Source organism: Varanus komodoensis, unplaced genomic scaffold (genome assembly GCF_004798865.1).
Source record: "Varanus komodoensis strain SLA01 unplaced genomic scaffold, ASM479886v1 scaffold74, whole genome shotgun sequence".
NCBI lineage: Eukaryota > Metazoa > Chordata > Lepidosauria > Squamata > Varanidae > Varanus > Varanus komodoensis.
Genome location: NW_025336401.1, coordinates 1,607,261 through 1,624,408, shown reverse-complemented (window position 1 = coordinate 1,624,408; position 17,148 = coordinate 1,607,261). Strand labels below are relative to the sequence as shown.

At 47.3% G+C, this 17,148-nt stretch overlaps 1 protein-coding gene across 2 annotated transcripts in view; it reads left to right on the top strand.

The window, feature by feature from the left end:
• Positions 1-724: 724 nt before the first annotated feature.
• LRCH2 (leucine rich repeats and calponin homology domain containing 2) overlaps positions 725-17,148 on the top strand; it is a 39,842-nt gene continuing 23,418 nt past the window's right edge. The window contains exons 1-3 of one of the 2 annotated variants that reach the window (XM_044452639.1): positions 725-739; positions 14,819-14,963; positions 16,981-17,107. In XM_044452639.1, the coding sequence (XP_044308574.1) occupies positions 14,941-14,963; positions 16,981-17,107 (150 nt within the window). In that variant the 5' untranslated portion in view covers positions 725-739; positions 14,819-14,940. Of the gene's footprint in view, positions 740-14,818; positions 14,964-16,978; positions 17,108-17,148 lie in introns of those variants that run through there. The other variant, XM_044452640.1, reaches the window with a different exon arrangement.

Below are 17,148 nucleotides of genomic sequence, written 5' to 3'. Positions count from 1 at the left end.
CGCCTACCCGGGCGCCGGCCCGCCCGCCCCCGCCGCCGCCTGCTCCGCCGCCGCCTCGTCGTCGCCGCCCTCGGCGCGCAGCCTGGAGAAGACGCTGGAGGAGGCCGCCGGCTCCGGCATCCTCTGCCTCAGCGGCAGGAAGCTGCGCGAGTTCCCCGCGGCCGCCCCCGGCGCCGCCGCCGCCGCCTACGACCTCAGCGACACCACGCAGGCCGGTGAGGCCCTCGGGCGCGCCGCCGTCCGCCCCGCTCGGGGGGCTGCAGGACAAAGGGGCCCGCGCGGAGGGGCTTCTCCCGGCGGGCTGCCGCGCGGGGCTGCGCTCCGGGAAGGGCGGCGGGAGGACGGCCGCGCGCAGCCGCTCCCTGGCCGCGGGGCCGGGGTCTGGGGTCTGGGCAGCGCCGCGGGGGGGCGGGCGCGGGGCTGCCCTTTGTCGTGGGTGCCTGCGCGGGGGGCTGCGTGGCGAGAGGGGCGCCTGCGGCGGGTGCCGGGGGGGGGACGTCGCCGGGGGCGGGGGGGGGGCCGGGGGCCGCGTTGGGCCGGCCCGGGGAGGGAGGGGGGAGGGCAGGACATGACAGGCGCGTGTGGGAGGCCGCGGCGGGGATGCTGCTGTTCAGCTGCCGCTGCATCAGAAACGGCCCGGTCGGTCGGTCGGTGGGTGGGCGGCTCGGCGGGCAAGGCTGTGGGGCCAGCGGGGTGGCCCATGGATCTTTGCAGGGAGTCCTTGAAGTTTGAGAAAGGGGTAGGTTGAGCAATGCACGTGCCGTGGTTTGTTTGTAAATGCGAAGAGAGCTGCATGATTGCGGTTTTATGCATAGGCTGTTCCTGAAAGAGGGAGGCCATTCTTACCAAAGGGAGCATTAACTGTGAAAGTAACAGGATGCATAAACTACAGAAAGGTATGGTTTTTGTATTAATGTGCGAAGGTGATTTGTCAGAGCTGTAAACTTTTGTTAAATCCACACTGGTGTTTCTCCCTTTTTTTAAAGCAGTTAACTCAGATACTAAAATATTGACTGAGATGGGGCATAATTCTGGTTTACCTTTCTGAATGCAGAACTTTAGCATTTTTGTCCCCTGACAGTTCCTTGCTCTGGGAGTCTTTAAAGTGTTATTTTCTGTTGTGTGCTACCTCTTGAATCTCTGTTATGCTCTCTGTTTAAAGCAGACAATGTCAAAGCTCAGATGAGACACAGGATAATGTCTTGCAGTGTTCACTGATGGGTTTGTTTACCCATAGTGTATACATCTTCAAGCATGATTCTGCTTCTGTTACCTTAGAAGCAGGGTACAATTAAAACATGAACTAAAAACAATCCCTCCATTTAGCTTTCCTATAAATAGAGTCAATATGGGATAATTAATGTTGAGCAACCTTAACTTGTTCCTTACTTACGTAGTTCTGTCAGTATTTATCAGCTTGAAAGAAGAGTTGCCATGTTACATGTTGGGCACGTTTCAAGTTTGTGAGCCTTGGAAGGAGTTCATTGGCTTAACATAGTTGTGGGTTTGCAGTGGCACCTTAGGACACCTGTAGGTAAACAAGGATCCAGCTAGTGATGTAACACTGTAGAGATGAAGGTCCATGCTGTTCCTCCTAGGTGAGAACAGGCATTCCTCTCCAGACATGACAATGGTTCAGGCCATGTGTGTTAAATATTTCTGTGTCACCTAACTAGCAACTACAGGTATGTTGAACCCCTGAAGGCCAAATTTGGAGTAGTGCTTTGGAGCTGCATTCCGTGGGGGGTGTCCAAAAGGGTACAGCTAAAATATTTGAAATTCAGGAGATGTCACCATTATTTAGCTTAAAGTTCTTGCTACTAATTACTAAGCTTCGGGAAGCAGCTCCAACTTTTTAGTGTTGGACAAGGGGAGGTGTAGGAAGGTGCAAAGCAGCAGGTTGTCCAAAGCAGCCCGGAGATTTGCTGTGGTCATCTGGGGGAACCTGAAGGGCAGGACTTGACCCAGAGGCCTGCGATTCACCACCCTGAGCTGCAGCCACCCCATTTTTTATGTGCATCAACGCTTCATGTCAACCGGGTTGCTCCCACTAATTAACTGCTGTTTACACATGGTATTTTGTGATGTCCATACAAATGGGAACTTTGTATGGCTTTATTATGTATGCTAGGCAGTTTTTGCTCTGTTAAAAAAATAGAAAGGGAATGGGAACACTACCGTTCCATTTAAAAACAGCATAAGATGGCCTACCCAGCTTGTTGGCTTGATTTTTTGAAAACTGCTTCAGCCTAAATCTGTCTAGTTACTGAGGTGGGTATCTTCCCAGCAGCACCCACAGGCAAGTCAGAGGGCCCAAGGGCATAGAGTGATGTTTGCAGCTGATTGGGGATTTTATGAGGGGCTTCTGCACACTAAATTGACCCTTTAATCATCCACACTTGAAACCCCAGCCTGGACTCCTTCATATACTAGTTGCTGCTTCTGTCTGCTATAGCCGTTGTGAGCAAGGGTTGGGGTGATGGGGTTGCAGCCTAAAATGTCTAGCGGGACCCAGGTCAAAGGAGGTTGTTTTTAGCATTGGTGACATACCAGCTCATCGAGTAATTCTCATTTCTCGTTGTTACAGAGTGAGATAGGAGAGAGAGGGCTCTAGAGCTGGGCAGTTGGTCAGTCAATTTGTTTGATTTGTTTTGTGGATTCATCATATCTTGTAAAATAATGCTCACATATTTAAAATGTTATTGCAATAGCATAACAATCCTTGAATCCTCAGTAGACTTGATAGTAACAAATTAGCTGTTTTAATGGAACAGATTAATTTTTAAAATGTAATGGATTGTTATATTTCTCATACCATTTTGGTAAGGTTTTTATACAATTCACTTCACATATCAGTATAACATTACATTATTAACTTTTTAAAGTAAAAAAGTATTTGTTAATGGCATCTATTTAAAAAAAAGCCAGCCAGATTTTTAAAAGCAGATGCCCACATTGGGCAGCAAGCCCGTTCTTCAAACATTATCTACATCTTACTTTTGCAGAATATTTGGCAATATTTGAGCAGTCAGCTGGCTGGCATAACTGACCTATAAGAACAGACTGTGTGAATTTGCAGTAGTGGCTGAAACATTTCTCCTTGTAAGCTGGGAATCTAATGGCTGCCGGCAAGCTATTTCTGTGCATGGTGCACTCTGATTAATCCAGAAGTCTTCAACTGAACTGAACCTCATTTCTCATTGTGTTTATTATGGTACCCATGGCTGCCAGAATAAAAAACCGGCAGGATCATTAGCCTGTTTCAAACCTTGGTTTAAGATCCTAGTATAGGCATAGCAGGAAATTGTGCTTAATGAAAGGAGATCCAGGTTAATTGCAACTTGCTAAGGAGGAAAGGAATCGTGTGGGAGGCTAGCGCAAGGCGTACTGAGCAAGGTTGGCAGGAGCTGGGACAGAGTACGGGAGCTCACCCCGTTGTGCAGATTCAAACCGGCGACCTTTCGATCAACCAGCAGTTTAAACCACTGCGCCACCGGCATCCCCTCATTATACTCCAGGCAGGAGCAGTCACGGAGAACAAATGATGCCATGTTCTAGGAGGTGTGAACTCCAGCTGAAGTTAATTCTGCAGGGAGCCTGGCTGCCAAAGAAGTTTGTGTTCCAGACATGCGCTCATTTAACCAGAATAGTATGTGGTTTCCTAAGCATGGTCTCTTTTCAAGACAAGGTTTCTAACATTCCTAATTACAAAGAGAAAAATTTAAATGTATGGGCAGCATCTGCTTCGAGCGCAAAAAGCAAATGTGCTCTGGGCTGCCAGTGATGAGAGGGCTTCTGGAATGCAGTGATAAAATGTATTTTAATGGTGTAACTTGCATGTTTTGGACACAAAACTTGGGAGGATTTTTTTTCTTGGAGGGAGGCCAGGCTGTGTGCTGTGCCAGGAGAAATGTGGTTAAGTAAGCCTCTTCAGAGCCTTGTATGGCAGTCATGGGACCGTGCGGCGTGCAGTCTTCTGTGCCACAGACGTTTAACTAACACATGCTGAACACGGCCATCTGGGGTGCCCAGAAGCGTGGCAGTGAGGTGCAAGCCACGTGGGAGGAGGACAGCATGACTCTTAGCCTCCCGAAGAGTGCCCGGAAAAGCCGTGCCTCATCACTGATGGCACAGGGATCTACGGAGAGGCACCGGATGAGGCTCCGAGTGCGTGGGCAGGTTCATCTGGAAGGAAATGCTTTTTGAGATGCCCGTGTCCTAAGTCATGTAAGGCTTTGAGAGAGAAAACCTCAGATTGGGCCTGGAAATGAAACTGAGAGCCAGCTCATGTGCTTCAAGACTGATGAGACGTGTTCCATCCTTCCTGGCTCTTGTTAGTAAACCAGCTTCTGTAGGCTATCCTAGCCGCAGCTTCTGGATCATTTCCAAAGGCCGCCCCTCTTACAGCACTCGGCAGTGGTTCAAAAACAAACAAAAATAAACCAAATAAATAAAAGGGGTGTTACCAGAACGCAGTCAGCCTTCCCCAAGCTGGTACACTCCACCTGAACACCACCAGTGCCTAGCATGGCTCTCGCTGGTTTGGTGGCAAAACTTCCAAGAGGTTCAAGGAGAATTAGCAAGGTCACAGTCACCTTGTGCTTCTTTTGGCACTGAGGTCGCTGATACTGTTTAATTCACCAACCTTTTAATATAAGTTTAGTGTAATAATTTCTGGTTGCTGTCCTTCTATCCTGCTGCTGTGTTTTGTAATCTTTCAGATACAGTTTAATCAAGGCACCAAGCATGTAGAACATATTTGATGTTCTGGTCTTTAGTTCTGCATTTATGTTGCTGCTGACTATGTGTCTGACTCTCAAGCCAGTCTTCCTCTTTGTGAATGATTAAGGTAAAGCCTCTTAATCATGTTTTAGTGTATCTGTTAAGATTTAATGCAATTTAGGAAGGGTTTGAAAGAGCTTGCTTGTTATTTTGCTGAAGAGATTTCTATGCCATCATTCAAAATACAAATATTTGCTTGAAGTGGTATGCAAAATAGAGTACATCATACTAAAACACATATCTGAATTCACAAAAGCAAACAAGAGGAACAATAAAATAATTTAACTTCAGGGCGGTCATAGCATTACATCTAAAAGCATGGCCACAGAGAGCAACGTAACAGCTCTCATAATCAAAAGCAGTCTGAAATAAGGATTTTTACGGACTGCGTGGAAGCAGAAATGGAGGGAGCTCAGCATGTATCTTTGAGGAGGAAGCTGCATTTGTGCAGGGCCAGTCACTGAAGAGAACGTGACTCGCCAGCGTAGCGCCCACTTTCGTTGGGCCTTACGGCTCAGTCGCTTTCATAGGGGTGTTCCAGGCAACCTTTTTCGTGTGACCTGCTCCCAAGCCCATAAGAGCGGCAGAGAGTAGCCACACTTTGAACTGAGCTTGGTCGTATTAGGGGTCACCTCACCCCGATGTCCATGCTGAGTCATCGGAAGAAGCACCATTGAGGGTACCTTGGAACAGGTTTGGCGCTGTGGCACCCATCCTGGTTCCTGACTGCTAACGGAGCAGCCCGGAGGAAGCTGCCCTAGGGACTTGTGGGTGCAAGCAGCCAAGCTCCCGGGGAGTGAGGGAACCGGGGGAGATAACAGGAGTTTGGTGGGGGAGGTCCATCACTTTTTCTCCACCCTGGCCCCCCTCACCTTTGCTTTCTTCCTTGTAGCGCCCTCTCATATACTTGCAGGAGTTCAGGGGAGACAGGAGAAAGCATGAGTGGTTACAGTAGGAGCAACAAGGTAGGAGCAAAAGGATAGCAGAAAGTATGCGGGGAGAGCCACGCGGATCCCCAGGAGGGGTGACCTGCAAGGCCTGGGCTAGTTTTGTTTTCCTGCCTGAGGTCAGCATGGCTCGCGTGTGCAACAAGTGCGCACTAGTGACCCTTTTGGAACCAAAGGTGGGAGCACTAAAGCAGCGAGCGGCCACCCTCAAGGCGATAGAAGAAGATGAAGAGGTTTTAGGCAGAGCAGAGGAACTGCAACAGCTGAGAGTAGTGCAGAAGTCACAAGTGCAACAGCAAGGCAAGGCAAGAGAGGAGAGGAGAGCCCTGAGGAAAGGCCAGGGATGGAAGAGACTGTCTGGAAAACAGGGACAGTTGGGGACAGAAGAGCTAGAAGACGCTCTGTTCCAGTGGAAGCAGTGGAGCTATGGATGGGGCTGGAGGGCAGCATGCGGTGAAAAGACTGCCAGTCACCCCGTGCAACACTAAGGACTCCAGGTCAGCCAAGTGGTGGCACCGATGCCAAGGCTTGCCAGAACAAGAAGAGAAGAGTGTAGACTCCCTGTTGCATGGGATGGAAACACGTGTGTCATGAAGACCTGTGGACTTGCAGGTATACTGGCTCCCTGGGGGACAGATTGGTGATCCAACCGGAAGATTGCCAAGGCTTGGAAAGCCCTGAAATTGTGGGCAGAAAGGGTGAGCTGTCAAGAAACCCCCCACAGAGCTCGCATAATCCGCCTTGAGGCAGGGGTGTTTCAGCCTCATATTCGGGCTGGGGCTATGGTCCAGATTAGGGTTGGGAAAGTTGCAATCACCTAGCAGGTCTAGAGGCTTGGAGCGCATTCAGCTTGGGCAGAAGAGTGAGCTGTCAAGAAGAACCTGAAAGCTTGCATTTTGGAAATCTGCTTTGAGGCGTGGGTATTGCGGCCCCATTTAGGGTTCAGGTTAACAACCTTGTTAGGGTTAAGGTCAGAAGAACTGAGTCCTCATTGCCTACAGAGACTTTGGAAAGAGTTCAGATTGGATGGAAAGAATGAACTGTGGAGTAAAGCAACTCACTGGAAACTCACTAGATATCTAAATCTGATGAATAAATACATACCTATTTTGAAAGATAGTGGATCAGGGCAGCTGATGTAGAATTGGTTTATTATAGTTTGAATGTTTGCATTTTCATTTTTTTCCATGGCTGCCTCAAAATTTACGCTTCCTGTTTAGAGGTTTTCCTTCTTTGAAATAAAATAGTGACTGGAGAAGAATGTGATGGCCAGTGGTTAGAATTTCTTAACCTAGCGGGGTGCCCTGCTGGGGCTAGTGATCAGATAAGTCTTGCTGCACTGAGTGTTGACGTTGGTCCTTCAGCCTTGGAGCCTTGGTGAATGAAGCTGCTCCATCACCAGCTGACACAGGGCCCTTGTTAGAAGTAGTGCTGCATCAGGCCTTGCTGATCGTCAGAATGGTGTCTCTGAGGATCTTTCCCCCTCAGGGTATTTTGCACGTGTTCCTCTGCCTGTTGTAGCTCCCCTTTGGATGAAAGAGCTAATCTATTCATAAATGTCATGGGACTGTAGTCTTATCTCATTTCAAAGCAAGGGTAACACCCCATACTCAGCAAAACCAAACGTGTTTTTGGAATGCCTAGTATTTGTGTACAAAGATTCTTGGCACCTTTCAAATATAGGCTAACAACCTCAATAAGTAAAGCTCACTAAAAAATTCAGAGAGGGAAAGGGAGAATTTTTATGTAGCTTCAAATGTTTTTCCCTGATAGGAACAAGAGAGGGTCAGCTCATGACTGGCCATGTGGATGTTAAGATCATTGCAGTCCCTTGGATGCTATTATTGGGGTGGTGGCGGTGATTCTGATGATGATTATTCAAGATATTTTTATATTCCCGACTATATTAAAAACATTTCTAAGACAGCAAGTGAGAAGGAAACAAGCTTGTTTTTAGTGGTTAGAAAATTATTTTGATAAAGCTTTGTTGAACTGAGTGCTACTTTTCCCAGTGGTGATAATGAAACTTAGCAATTAACAAACAAGATGCCTAAAGCAATGCAAAGGATAAATTCCCTACTTTGGAGACATATTAATATCTATTAACATGGCAGATGCCACCAAACTACACTGAGGGCCTAAACTCTGAGGGTGTTTGTAACCGATTCAAAACCCTGCCTGCTATTCTGGTTCAGGATATATAGGCCAGGAAAGTTAAGAAATTAGTGGCAATTTCTCATGGGTGCGCACTCCCAGCTCTTCAGGAGTAAGACAACACAGGATGAAAAGAAGTATTGGATTGAAGGGTGTCTGCAAGTGAATCCCCCCTGCTGCCTTCATAGTCCTTCCTCTAGTCAGTTGAAACACTGCCAGCGAGAAACAGCCTCAGTTTAGTAATTCCTTCAACAGAATAAAGAGATCATTCCCAACACAGAAGGTGTACAGTGCAACCCCTGCACTCCTTTGCCAGCAAGTTATCCTATGTTTAGAGCCAATGTTTGTCAGTTTCTGGAACTGACAGTTTGCTTGCTTGCTTTCATGGCATTTGTCTCTCATCCCTGATGTGGGACTGCAATTCATCTTGCAAAGTCTTGAGTGTGGCTTTTGTATTGAACTGAACAAAACCCTGGCCATTTTGCAAGAATAAGATATTACCTCAGCTCACTCCTCCATTTCCCTTTGTGCCACCTTGCAGTTGACTTGGCCGAGATCAAAAAACAAGTGGTGCCAGGGAGGTATTTAAGCGCCGATAAGAGTTGTCAGGTCACATTCCTAGGCCAAATGGAAGTGATTAGCCAAGTTTTAAAATGACCAGGGATCCACTGTTATCAGAAACAGCAGCAGCAGAAACCCATCACTAAGCTTTACTTGTGTTTTCAAATGTATATAATGATCCAGGCTGTTCTCTTTTAAATCTCTGAGTGGTACGGTGAAGGTTTCAAAGGTGTAAGAGGATGTAATGGGGCAATTCGGCTTGGAGGGTGTTCTGTGTGCATTGTACAGATGTGCCAGAATGAGTGGAAAGGGGCCTTGAAAGATAACTTTTCCTTCCTCTCAGGGAGCTAGACAAAGGAAGCCTGCAGGGTTCTGCTGGAATTTGTTGACACAGCAGTACTGATAAGATTTGATTTGTTGATTTTTGAAGCAGTGTTGACTCTGCTGGGTCCCTGCAGTAGAAAGCAGAGGTGGCCTACTGGCCACTTGGCTCCATATTGTTTGACACTGGTGCAATTTTGTATGGATGCTTCGACACCAAGAGATCCAAATCCTTTTTACTTAAATACGTTGTCGTTTTTTATTAGGGGCAGGAGAGAGGACCCTGCCGCTCAGCCTGCAGCAGCTGGGCAAATCTTGGAGCATGGCAAAGCACCTCTTGCTGGCTACTGTCTTTATTCTGTTCCTTAGTATGACATGTAAGCACCATTGGTTCTGGGAATTGCAGGGGAGACTGGAAACATCAGCTCACGCGTGCCGTTGGTCACTATATTGGTGCAAGGCATGCAAGCCCATATTGCACGCCAAAGTGCCAGTCTCCATTATTAATAGGGCAGCCCCCTGCATGTGTGCTCAGAGGTAAATCCTGTTAGGTTTAACTGAGACTGATTCTGAGCTAAGGGTATATAGGCTTGCTTACTAAGGCTAGAACCCCATAGCTGTTTATGGTGTTATAAATCCTGTTGAATTCAGTGGGGCTCCTGATGCAGGATTATTCTATAAATATAACAAGTTCTGCTCTTTCTTTAATGCTTTTGGACATGAATTTCGTTATAGTATTGCTGTCCAATTATTTCTACCTGCTCTTCTGCTCCTGTGTGTTAAGCTTAAATGGCAGTCTGAATCTAATTTTGGTGACTGATCGTTTCAGCTCCGCACAAAGAAATAGAGCAGAACTTTGCAGTTTGACTGAGCAGCCAGCAGAGCTTATGGGGGCTTGAATTTGACAGCAGCTCCCTTTTCTGCACAGGCCAGGGAACTCCAAATCACCTTGCACCCAAGGAGCACCTCTCCCTGAAGTGCAGTTCTGCCATTTGAGCTGCAGGGCTTTCTTTAGGGTTTGCACAAAAAGCTTGTATAGGATAGGCAATTTCTGTTCTTTTTTCTTTTGTCTGCTCCATGGATGTGTTTCACTGAACAAAGTAAAAGGGTAGATGAAGCATTGTTTTCTGCATGTGTTCATGGATGCATTCATGAATGCCACAGGCACAAAAAGAGTCCCAGAGGGATTTGGAGGCACACAGAAGCTGCAAAGCTGTTCCTATAATGAGGAATGCAAAATTTTATGTGCCTGAACACTTTTGTCTCCAGGGGTCACAAAGATGGTGGAACTCTGGGGATTAAGTAATGTAGCATCGCTGCTGCCCAAATTGCCCCAGTGTGGAAGGGATTATGACTCTGAAGTAATTCTTCTCCCCCTAAGAAGTTTGGATTTATGGGAGAAGGCCAGATTAAGAAACTCATGGGGTTTCAGGCAGGGGGATATTGAGGACTAAGCTCAATATTGAGGAATATTCCCAGGCGAGTTGCTATCTTTTTGCATTTTTAACTGCTTACCTGCAATGCTCTTCTGGCAAATGTCCAGTATGAGAATGGCACCCCTCTCCCCTGAGGAATTCTGAATTAAACAGAAGGAGCAAGGTTTATTTTGAAGACTTTTTACTTTGTACTGTTACTGTTCTGCCTGGATTCCAAGACAAACTTTTGGGGCCACAAACTCATTTGGTCATTTGAGAAGCTCCCCAGATTGTCGCCACAGAATGGCTACCCTGGGAGTTAAGACAGAGGGCAGTTTCGCTGCCCAAAAGACTGAGTACCAGGCAGAGGTGGGAGCTGAGCCCGGACAGACTTTTCCATCCCACATCAAGGGAATTTTAAAATGCTCCCAGCTGCTGGTAGGAAAATGTGATGATTTTTAAAAAGAGTGGGAGGGGCAGGTTCCTTTATGACCCCCGAGAAGGGAGTCTGGGGTGCCTTCACCCCGATAAAGGGTGTGTGGGGATGGCACGTGCCCGTTTATCATTCTTCGGCGGAGGGGGAGGAGGGAGGGGCCACGCGCTCGCTCCACGGAACAGACCGGCTACTTGCCGGGAGGCGCAGCGGGCAGAGTGCGGCGCTGCGGCACGCATGATTTGCGCGGGGCTTGCCTGTGTCAGTGGGCCAGGGGCTGCTTTGTCAGGCGGCTTGGTGTTCGGGGAAGGAAGTGATGAAGAGCATGCGTGTCTCCCGCAGTGCAGATTGATTACGACTCCATCACTCGGCCCTTGACTGGGCCACATGAACCTTGCCGGGCCGGATCGGCTTCTTGAGTCGTAAAACCGCTCAGGCCTTCAGGGGACCTGCAGTCCTTCTGCAGCGATTGTGGGATGTCCAGGGCAAGAAGAGAAGGCTGCTGTGGCCTCTCTAACGGCCTGCTTGACTTGGGATGAGGCTTTCTGAACAGCTGCCACTTCCCATATGGATGTGCCCGTCATGCAGTGCCGCTCTTCCAGGGTGCATTTGGTGGGCATGTGTGAAAGGTCCCTCGCCTTGGTGCCCCCCAGGGCAGGAAGGCCCTTCGGGGAAGGGCACTTGTCTCCCTGCCAGCAGGTAATGGCACCTTTATTGAGGCATGTGGGGCGGCTTGCTGCCGAAGGGGTTGCTTATCTGATTGGGTGCTGCCTGTTCCTGTTTATCGCTGTGTCTTTCAGTTGCGCTCTTAATGGATCTGTCTTTGTTTCCACAGAGATTGTTCCGTCTATATTTTACCTATGTTTGCAGCCTTGGGTACCATTTTTGGCAGAAAGGTGTGATAGTTGTTTGGTAATCGATAAACTCCAAAGCAGGACATGACCCCCCCCCCCCCATACACAGAGTCTACTGTCTATACAGTTCATTGGCTGACCTTAATTTTAGGGTTGTGACAGACAGGAACAATCACATCTCCAGATCATGTTTTTTTTTTTTTAATAAGTTTTAATTTTTTTCCCTAGATGCCCTCTTCCTCCTGCCACAACCATTCTGGCATCCTCTTAGACTCCTGTTTTGTTTGTTCCATGTTTTTTGTATATATTCTGCAAGCATCTATTAATATTATTTATATCCTGCTTTTTGGAAGACCATTCAAAGCTTTTTATGTAAAGCAACAGAGTGCTAATAGAAACAGAATCAGTGTACAAAATAATAGTGACAGGGAAGAGTTAAAAGCAGTGGTTGATCTTGAAGCAGCAAGTACTTAGACATTAACAGCATGTTGAAAGGAAAACGTGTTCTGTAGACACGTGCACGCAATGAGAGGGAACCCAGGAGGGCATTTTATTTTTGGTGCCGCCACTGGGAAGGGCCCTCCACACCTGCCTGGCCGGAAGCCGAGCAGCGCCGACTCTGCAGGTTTGCATAAGGGAAGGGGGTTTTGGGGCGCCCTTAGCCCTGGTCCTTGGCTGTTCAGGGCTTTAAAGGCAGGTACTTGCACCTTAACATGAGGCCTCAAACCAAAGTGTGTGTCGTGTTCAGTACTCTGGTCATTGGGTGCCAGTCAACTCTCAGGACGCCCCTGGAAAAGAGCAGAGATTCCACCCGAAAGTAACTCGGGCATGACTAACGGATGCAAAGTCTGCCGCCTTTACGAAAAAGGGGATCTGGCGAACCAGCCAATGCTGGCAAAAGGGCTCTCGCCTGGGGCCGTCACCGTCACCTGTGCTCCCAGTGGAAGCGTCTCTGCTTGCTCCTTCCGGAGGTGGCCAGCCGAACTCCCTCCCCAGTGCCATGTCTTCCAAACTAACAGTGCCAGGTCCTGGCCTGAAACGGACGCCCGTTTTTGATATACACCAAGATCTAGAAGAGACTTGACTCAGCTGACTCACACTTTCAGTATCATTTTTTTAAAAATCCCCTCCTATCAGAAACTTTCTCTTTTGAAAATACGCGGAAGCTTCTGGTCTTCAAAATCGTGTCCTTGTGTGCTTAGGGTAGTGGCTGAGTCTGTCCTGACCTCACAGTGAAGTAACTTAATTGTTAGTATAGTCTAGATCACACATCTGGCGTGCTCATCTGGACTGCAACACCCAGAATCCCCAGCGCATAGCTCTGCTGGATGGGAATTCTGGGAGTTGCAGTCCAAATGCCTCTGGAAAGCTCAGCCTACCGTTCTTGATTAGACTCTGTGGAGACTATTTATATATGAACATGTGTAAATAACTTAACTTGTGCTAGGCTTGTTTCTCCAGGCCGTTGATGACCCTTTTATTCTGTCTTTCTGCCAGTGTACCCAACGTTTACAATATATAACAGTTGCTTACAATGAATAGATTCGATATAAATGGCAAAAGGATCGTGGAGGGCAGAGGAAAGGCAGCAAATTCAGCTTCCCGTTCCTGCAGCCTAGGCCACTGCAAGAGTTGTAGCCCTGGATACCTAACGGGGCATCTTCTTCCATGTTAACCTGCCGGCATTCTTGGATCATCACTGGAGCACTTCTCCAGAGGACCTTCACCTTAGAAATGAGGCATGCGGTGACTGAGAAAGGACGTCCCGTCTGGCCGCCCACCCCTGGAATGGCCTTTCTAGGCAGGGAGGCTTTGGTGTCGGGGAAAGATCTGTTTATTCTTGCAGTCATTTTGAAGCTTTAGTGGTGCTGCTCTGCTGTGGCTTCATAATGTGCACCGCTGCTCTCTTCCCGTGGTCTTAGCCGTGGGTTTCTGGCTTGCAGTGATTTAAATTGTTTTACCTGTTCCCAGGCACACCAGGGAGCAGTAATGCTCAAGCAGAGCCTGCACAGCTTGGAAACAAATAAGTACCATGCAGATTAAGCTTTCTCAGATTCGATGGTAAATCATTTCTAAGGGTTATACATAATTGGGAGATGATTGCGCAGCATGTCCTTTTGTCATATAGGCTCTTGCGGATTATCTTTACTTGGGCCCAGGTTTTGGCACTGCACAAGGCAGAAGAACACTGCTCTTCTAGCTTCCTTTTTCTGGTGGGAGGAAGATTTAGCAATGGAATAGAGACCAGGGAGGAAAGATGTGGCTCTGGGACATATGAATCAGCCTTTTGGAGAGGCTTTTGATTTAACTCATCCATGTGACAGTGGTGAGTGCAGAGATAAAACCAGGGAGGAAGTGCTCTGAAGCTGGCATTTAAAAGTTAGTCAGCTGTGCTTGGCTTCATGGTTCCCACTCCCCCACCTACCCTGACTTTGAAATGGTCTTAATAAACCATTAATAGCAGAAAACAGACAGAGGGAATATCTGCTGCTGGAAAGAATTGTTTAAAGGCTAGGAACAGCTGAGTTTCTCCATTGATGGAATGCGCATTTCATGGCCCAGTTTCATTAGCTCTCAGGTCACAAATGCTTCCTTCCCAGCAAAGGTAGCAGAATATCTTCATAATGCCAGATCTTATGTACATAGTGTCTTCAGTGAAAGCAGCCCAGGGTTCATAATCTGCCATGAGTCCCTACCTCCCACAGTCCCCGGAGCTGGTAAGAGCGGGATACAGGTGGCAGAGGGTGGAAGGAACAGCAGGAAAGGCACTGCTAAGAAAGCGGGTGGCTTAAACTTGGGCTTCCCTCCAGTTCAAGAGGCGAGTCCAGCGTCTTCCTGGAAAAAGTGGGTTTTGTGGTAGTAGATGCCTTCTAGGCAGGAGACAGCAACCCATGCCGGAAGGAGCAGCTGCTACTGTTTCAGGTGGTGATTCCTGGAGTTGCTACAGAAGATGGATTGTGGCGGAAGAGCTGCAGCTCTTCTTTCCCCTCTGATACACCGTGCCCTCTTGCACCACCAGGTGTTCTCAATGCGTTGATTATTACACTTATTGTCATAGTTATATCCCATCCTTTTCCTCTGCAGAGAACTGTGGGCAATTTATATGACCCGTCTCCTCACCCCACCCCTATTTTATCTGCAGTCATCCTGTGAGAGTCTGTGAGTGGCCACATCTGAGCAGATTCTGCTTCATTTTTAAAAAACCTAACCTTGGTCTACTGTAAACAATCAAACTGCTAGATGGTAATGTTAAAACTATAGCCCTCTTTTAAGAATAGTGCACTGCTGAGACATCTCTCTAGAAGACTGAGCCCCGAAAACACGTCTTTTTCTTCCTCTTCTCCATTTTAGATCTCTCTAAGAACAGATTTGCTGAAATTCCTCCTGATGTGTGGCAGTTTGCACCACTTGAGACATTGAATTTGTATCACAACTGCATCAAGTCAATCCCTGAAGCAATTAGAAATCTGCAGATGTTAACATATCTCAATATCAGGTAGGTATTCTCTACCTACCATTCTCTACCTGTATTCTCTACCAACAATATAATTGCTGGCATTAAAGGTACATTTCTAGGTCATCAGAGCTTCCCCATCTGTCTGTGGGGGAGAGTTGGCTGGAGAAACCCATTTCCAGTCTGTAAATCCCAGAGGCTGCCAAAAGGTGAAATTGCAAAGATGTCTAATGTTGTCCCTGGTATTCCATTTTCAGATTATGATCTTTGAAAGGTAAAGGGTTGAAATTAACTCAGCTTCAGCTTCTAGGAATTAAGCGAATACTGGAAGCGTTGCTAATCTTGCATGCCTGCAGGAAGATGGCTGAATCAGCTGCACCATCGGAGGAATGATGTTTTCTGGAAAAGCGGGAGCTGGGCGTGCTACGTGTTGTGTCTGCTACCTTTGGTGTACACCATCTTTGGCTTGGAGTAGAGGCTGGGCAACGTTGCACAAGATGCTTTTCCTGTGTGGGAGAAACAAGCAAGTGTGCTGTGTGAATAGTGTATGAGAGCTGCTCTTGGCATGTGCATATGGAGAGCAAAATGCACATGAGATAGTCATGTAAGATGCAGTGGCTTTTCTCCGCCTCCTCCAGAGAATGCTACTGCAGTGGGGAGGCATTCTCTGTGAACTGACTCTCTGGTGTTGTGCAGCTTGCATCCACTTGGCCTGATAGTCCCTTCATAACTTGCTTTTGTAAATGGATGGAACTAAGTTACCTGTATCTGTGAATGCCTTTCCACTGGTGCTTAGAGTTTATAACCCTATTTGCGTCCCTGAGAAAGAGGCTCTCCTGACCATTCTTCAGGACCAGCTGTTTACATTGGTTGAATCTTGAGAAAGTAGGGATGGCAGTGGAGGAACTTGTGACCTTGTTCCTGGTGACCTTGTTCTGCAGCTCGCAGAAACACACCCTTAAAACAGGAGAAGGCTGCAGGAGGAGGGATGCAATGGTGACGAATGAGCAGAAGAAGAGGAGAAAGGGAGGAGACGGCATATGAGGGGAGGCTACAAGAGGCCACAACCGTCCTCCGCTCCGTAAAGAAAGGATCCGGGGACAACAAACACCTGTCCATCTCCTTTATTTTCTTTATTTATTATTTTGATTTGCATGCTGCCACAGTAGCCCACGTATGGCTCTCTCTGCAGCTCAGAAGGCAGGACATGGAAGGCCAGATTTAAATGATAAAGATCTTAATTTGGGACTAATATTAGGAAAGGCTTCCTAATGCCCCAGATTAGCCCAATAACGAATCAGACTCTCCAGAGAGCTGATGAAATCCCTGCTGGATGATTTTGTGGCAAGATCAAGAAGCAACTTTCTGGCAGGCTTTTGGGTGCTTAAGGGATTGGCTGTCTGGGTCCTTTGAACACCTGCATCTCAGGATGTCTGGTAGAATAATGAAAACTGGCATTGCAGTCTCTTGTCAGGTTCATTTGTCTCCGCCTGATGGTGGGTACTGTGCAGCTTTTGAAAACCTCAGTGGTTTCACAGCTTCTCTTAAAATTCTCTCCGCCCCTTCACAAAGCACCTGTTCTGTTTAATTAAATAAAACAAACATTTTTATATCTAAGTCATGATGCCATACTGTTAGGCATTCAGATTCTGGTTGTCAGCAGATACTGTCTGGTTTTGTAAAAGTTGCTGTTATGTGCCTAGTGAACCAAAAAGGGAATATGTGAAGAAGATAGTTCTGCACTGAGATATCCTTGTCAGATCTCTCCCATGCACACACGTACACAAACACACTCCCCAATTCAGGTCAGGCAGTGAAATAAAATTGCAGTCCGTAATGTGATTCCGCACTTAAAAATATATGTACATGATGGAAACTGTATGTGAGCCGTAAGAGACGATAGCCTGTAATCCAAGAACTTCTTCAATGGAATTTGCCCTGTGCTAACAGCACAGTCAGTTCAGGTAAGCACAAGGTGGTTTCAGCGACTTGTATGTTTCAAAATGTGCGTAGTAACAGCTGTCTCATATTAAGTCACTCAATTTCTCCTTCTCTCTAGTCGAAATCTTTTATCAACCTTGCCAAAATACCTTTTTGATCTGCCTCTTAAAGTTCTGGTTGTCAGCAATAATAAACTTGTGTCCATTCCTGAAGAAATTGGAAAGCTGAGAGACTTAATGGAGTTGGTGAGTACGATTGCGGAATTCCTCTCTTTGCGGCAAAGTCT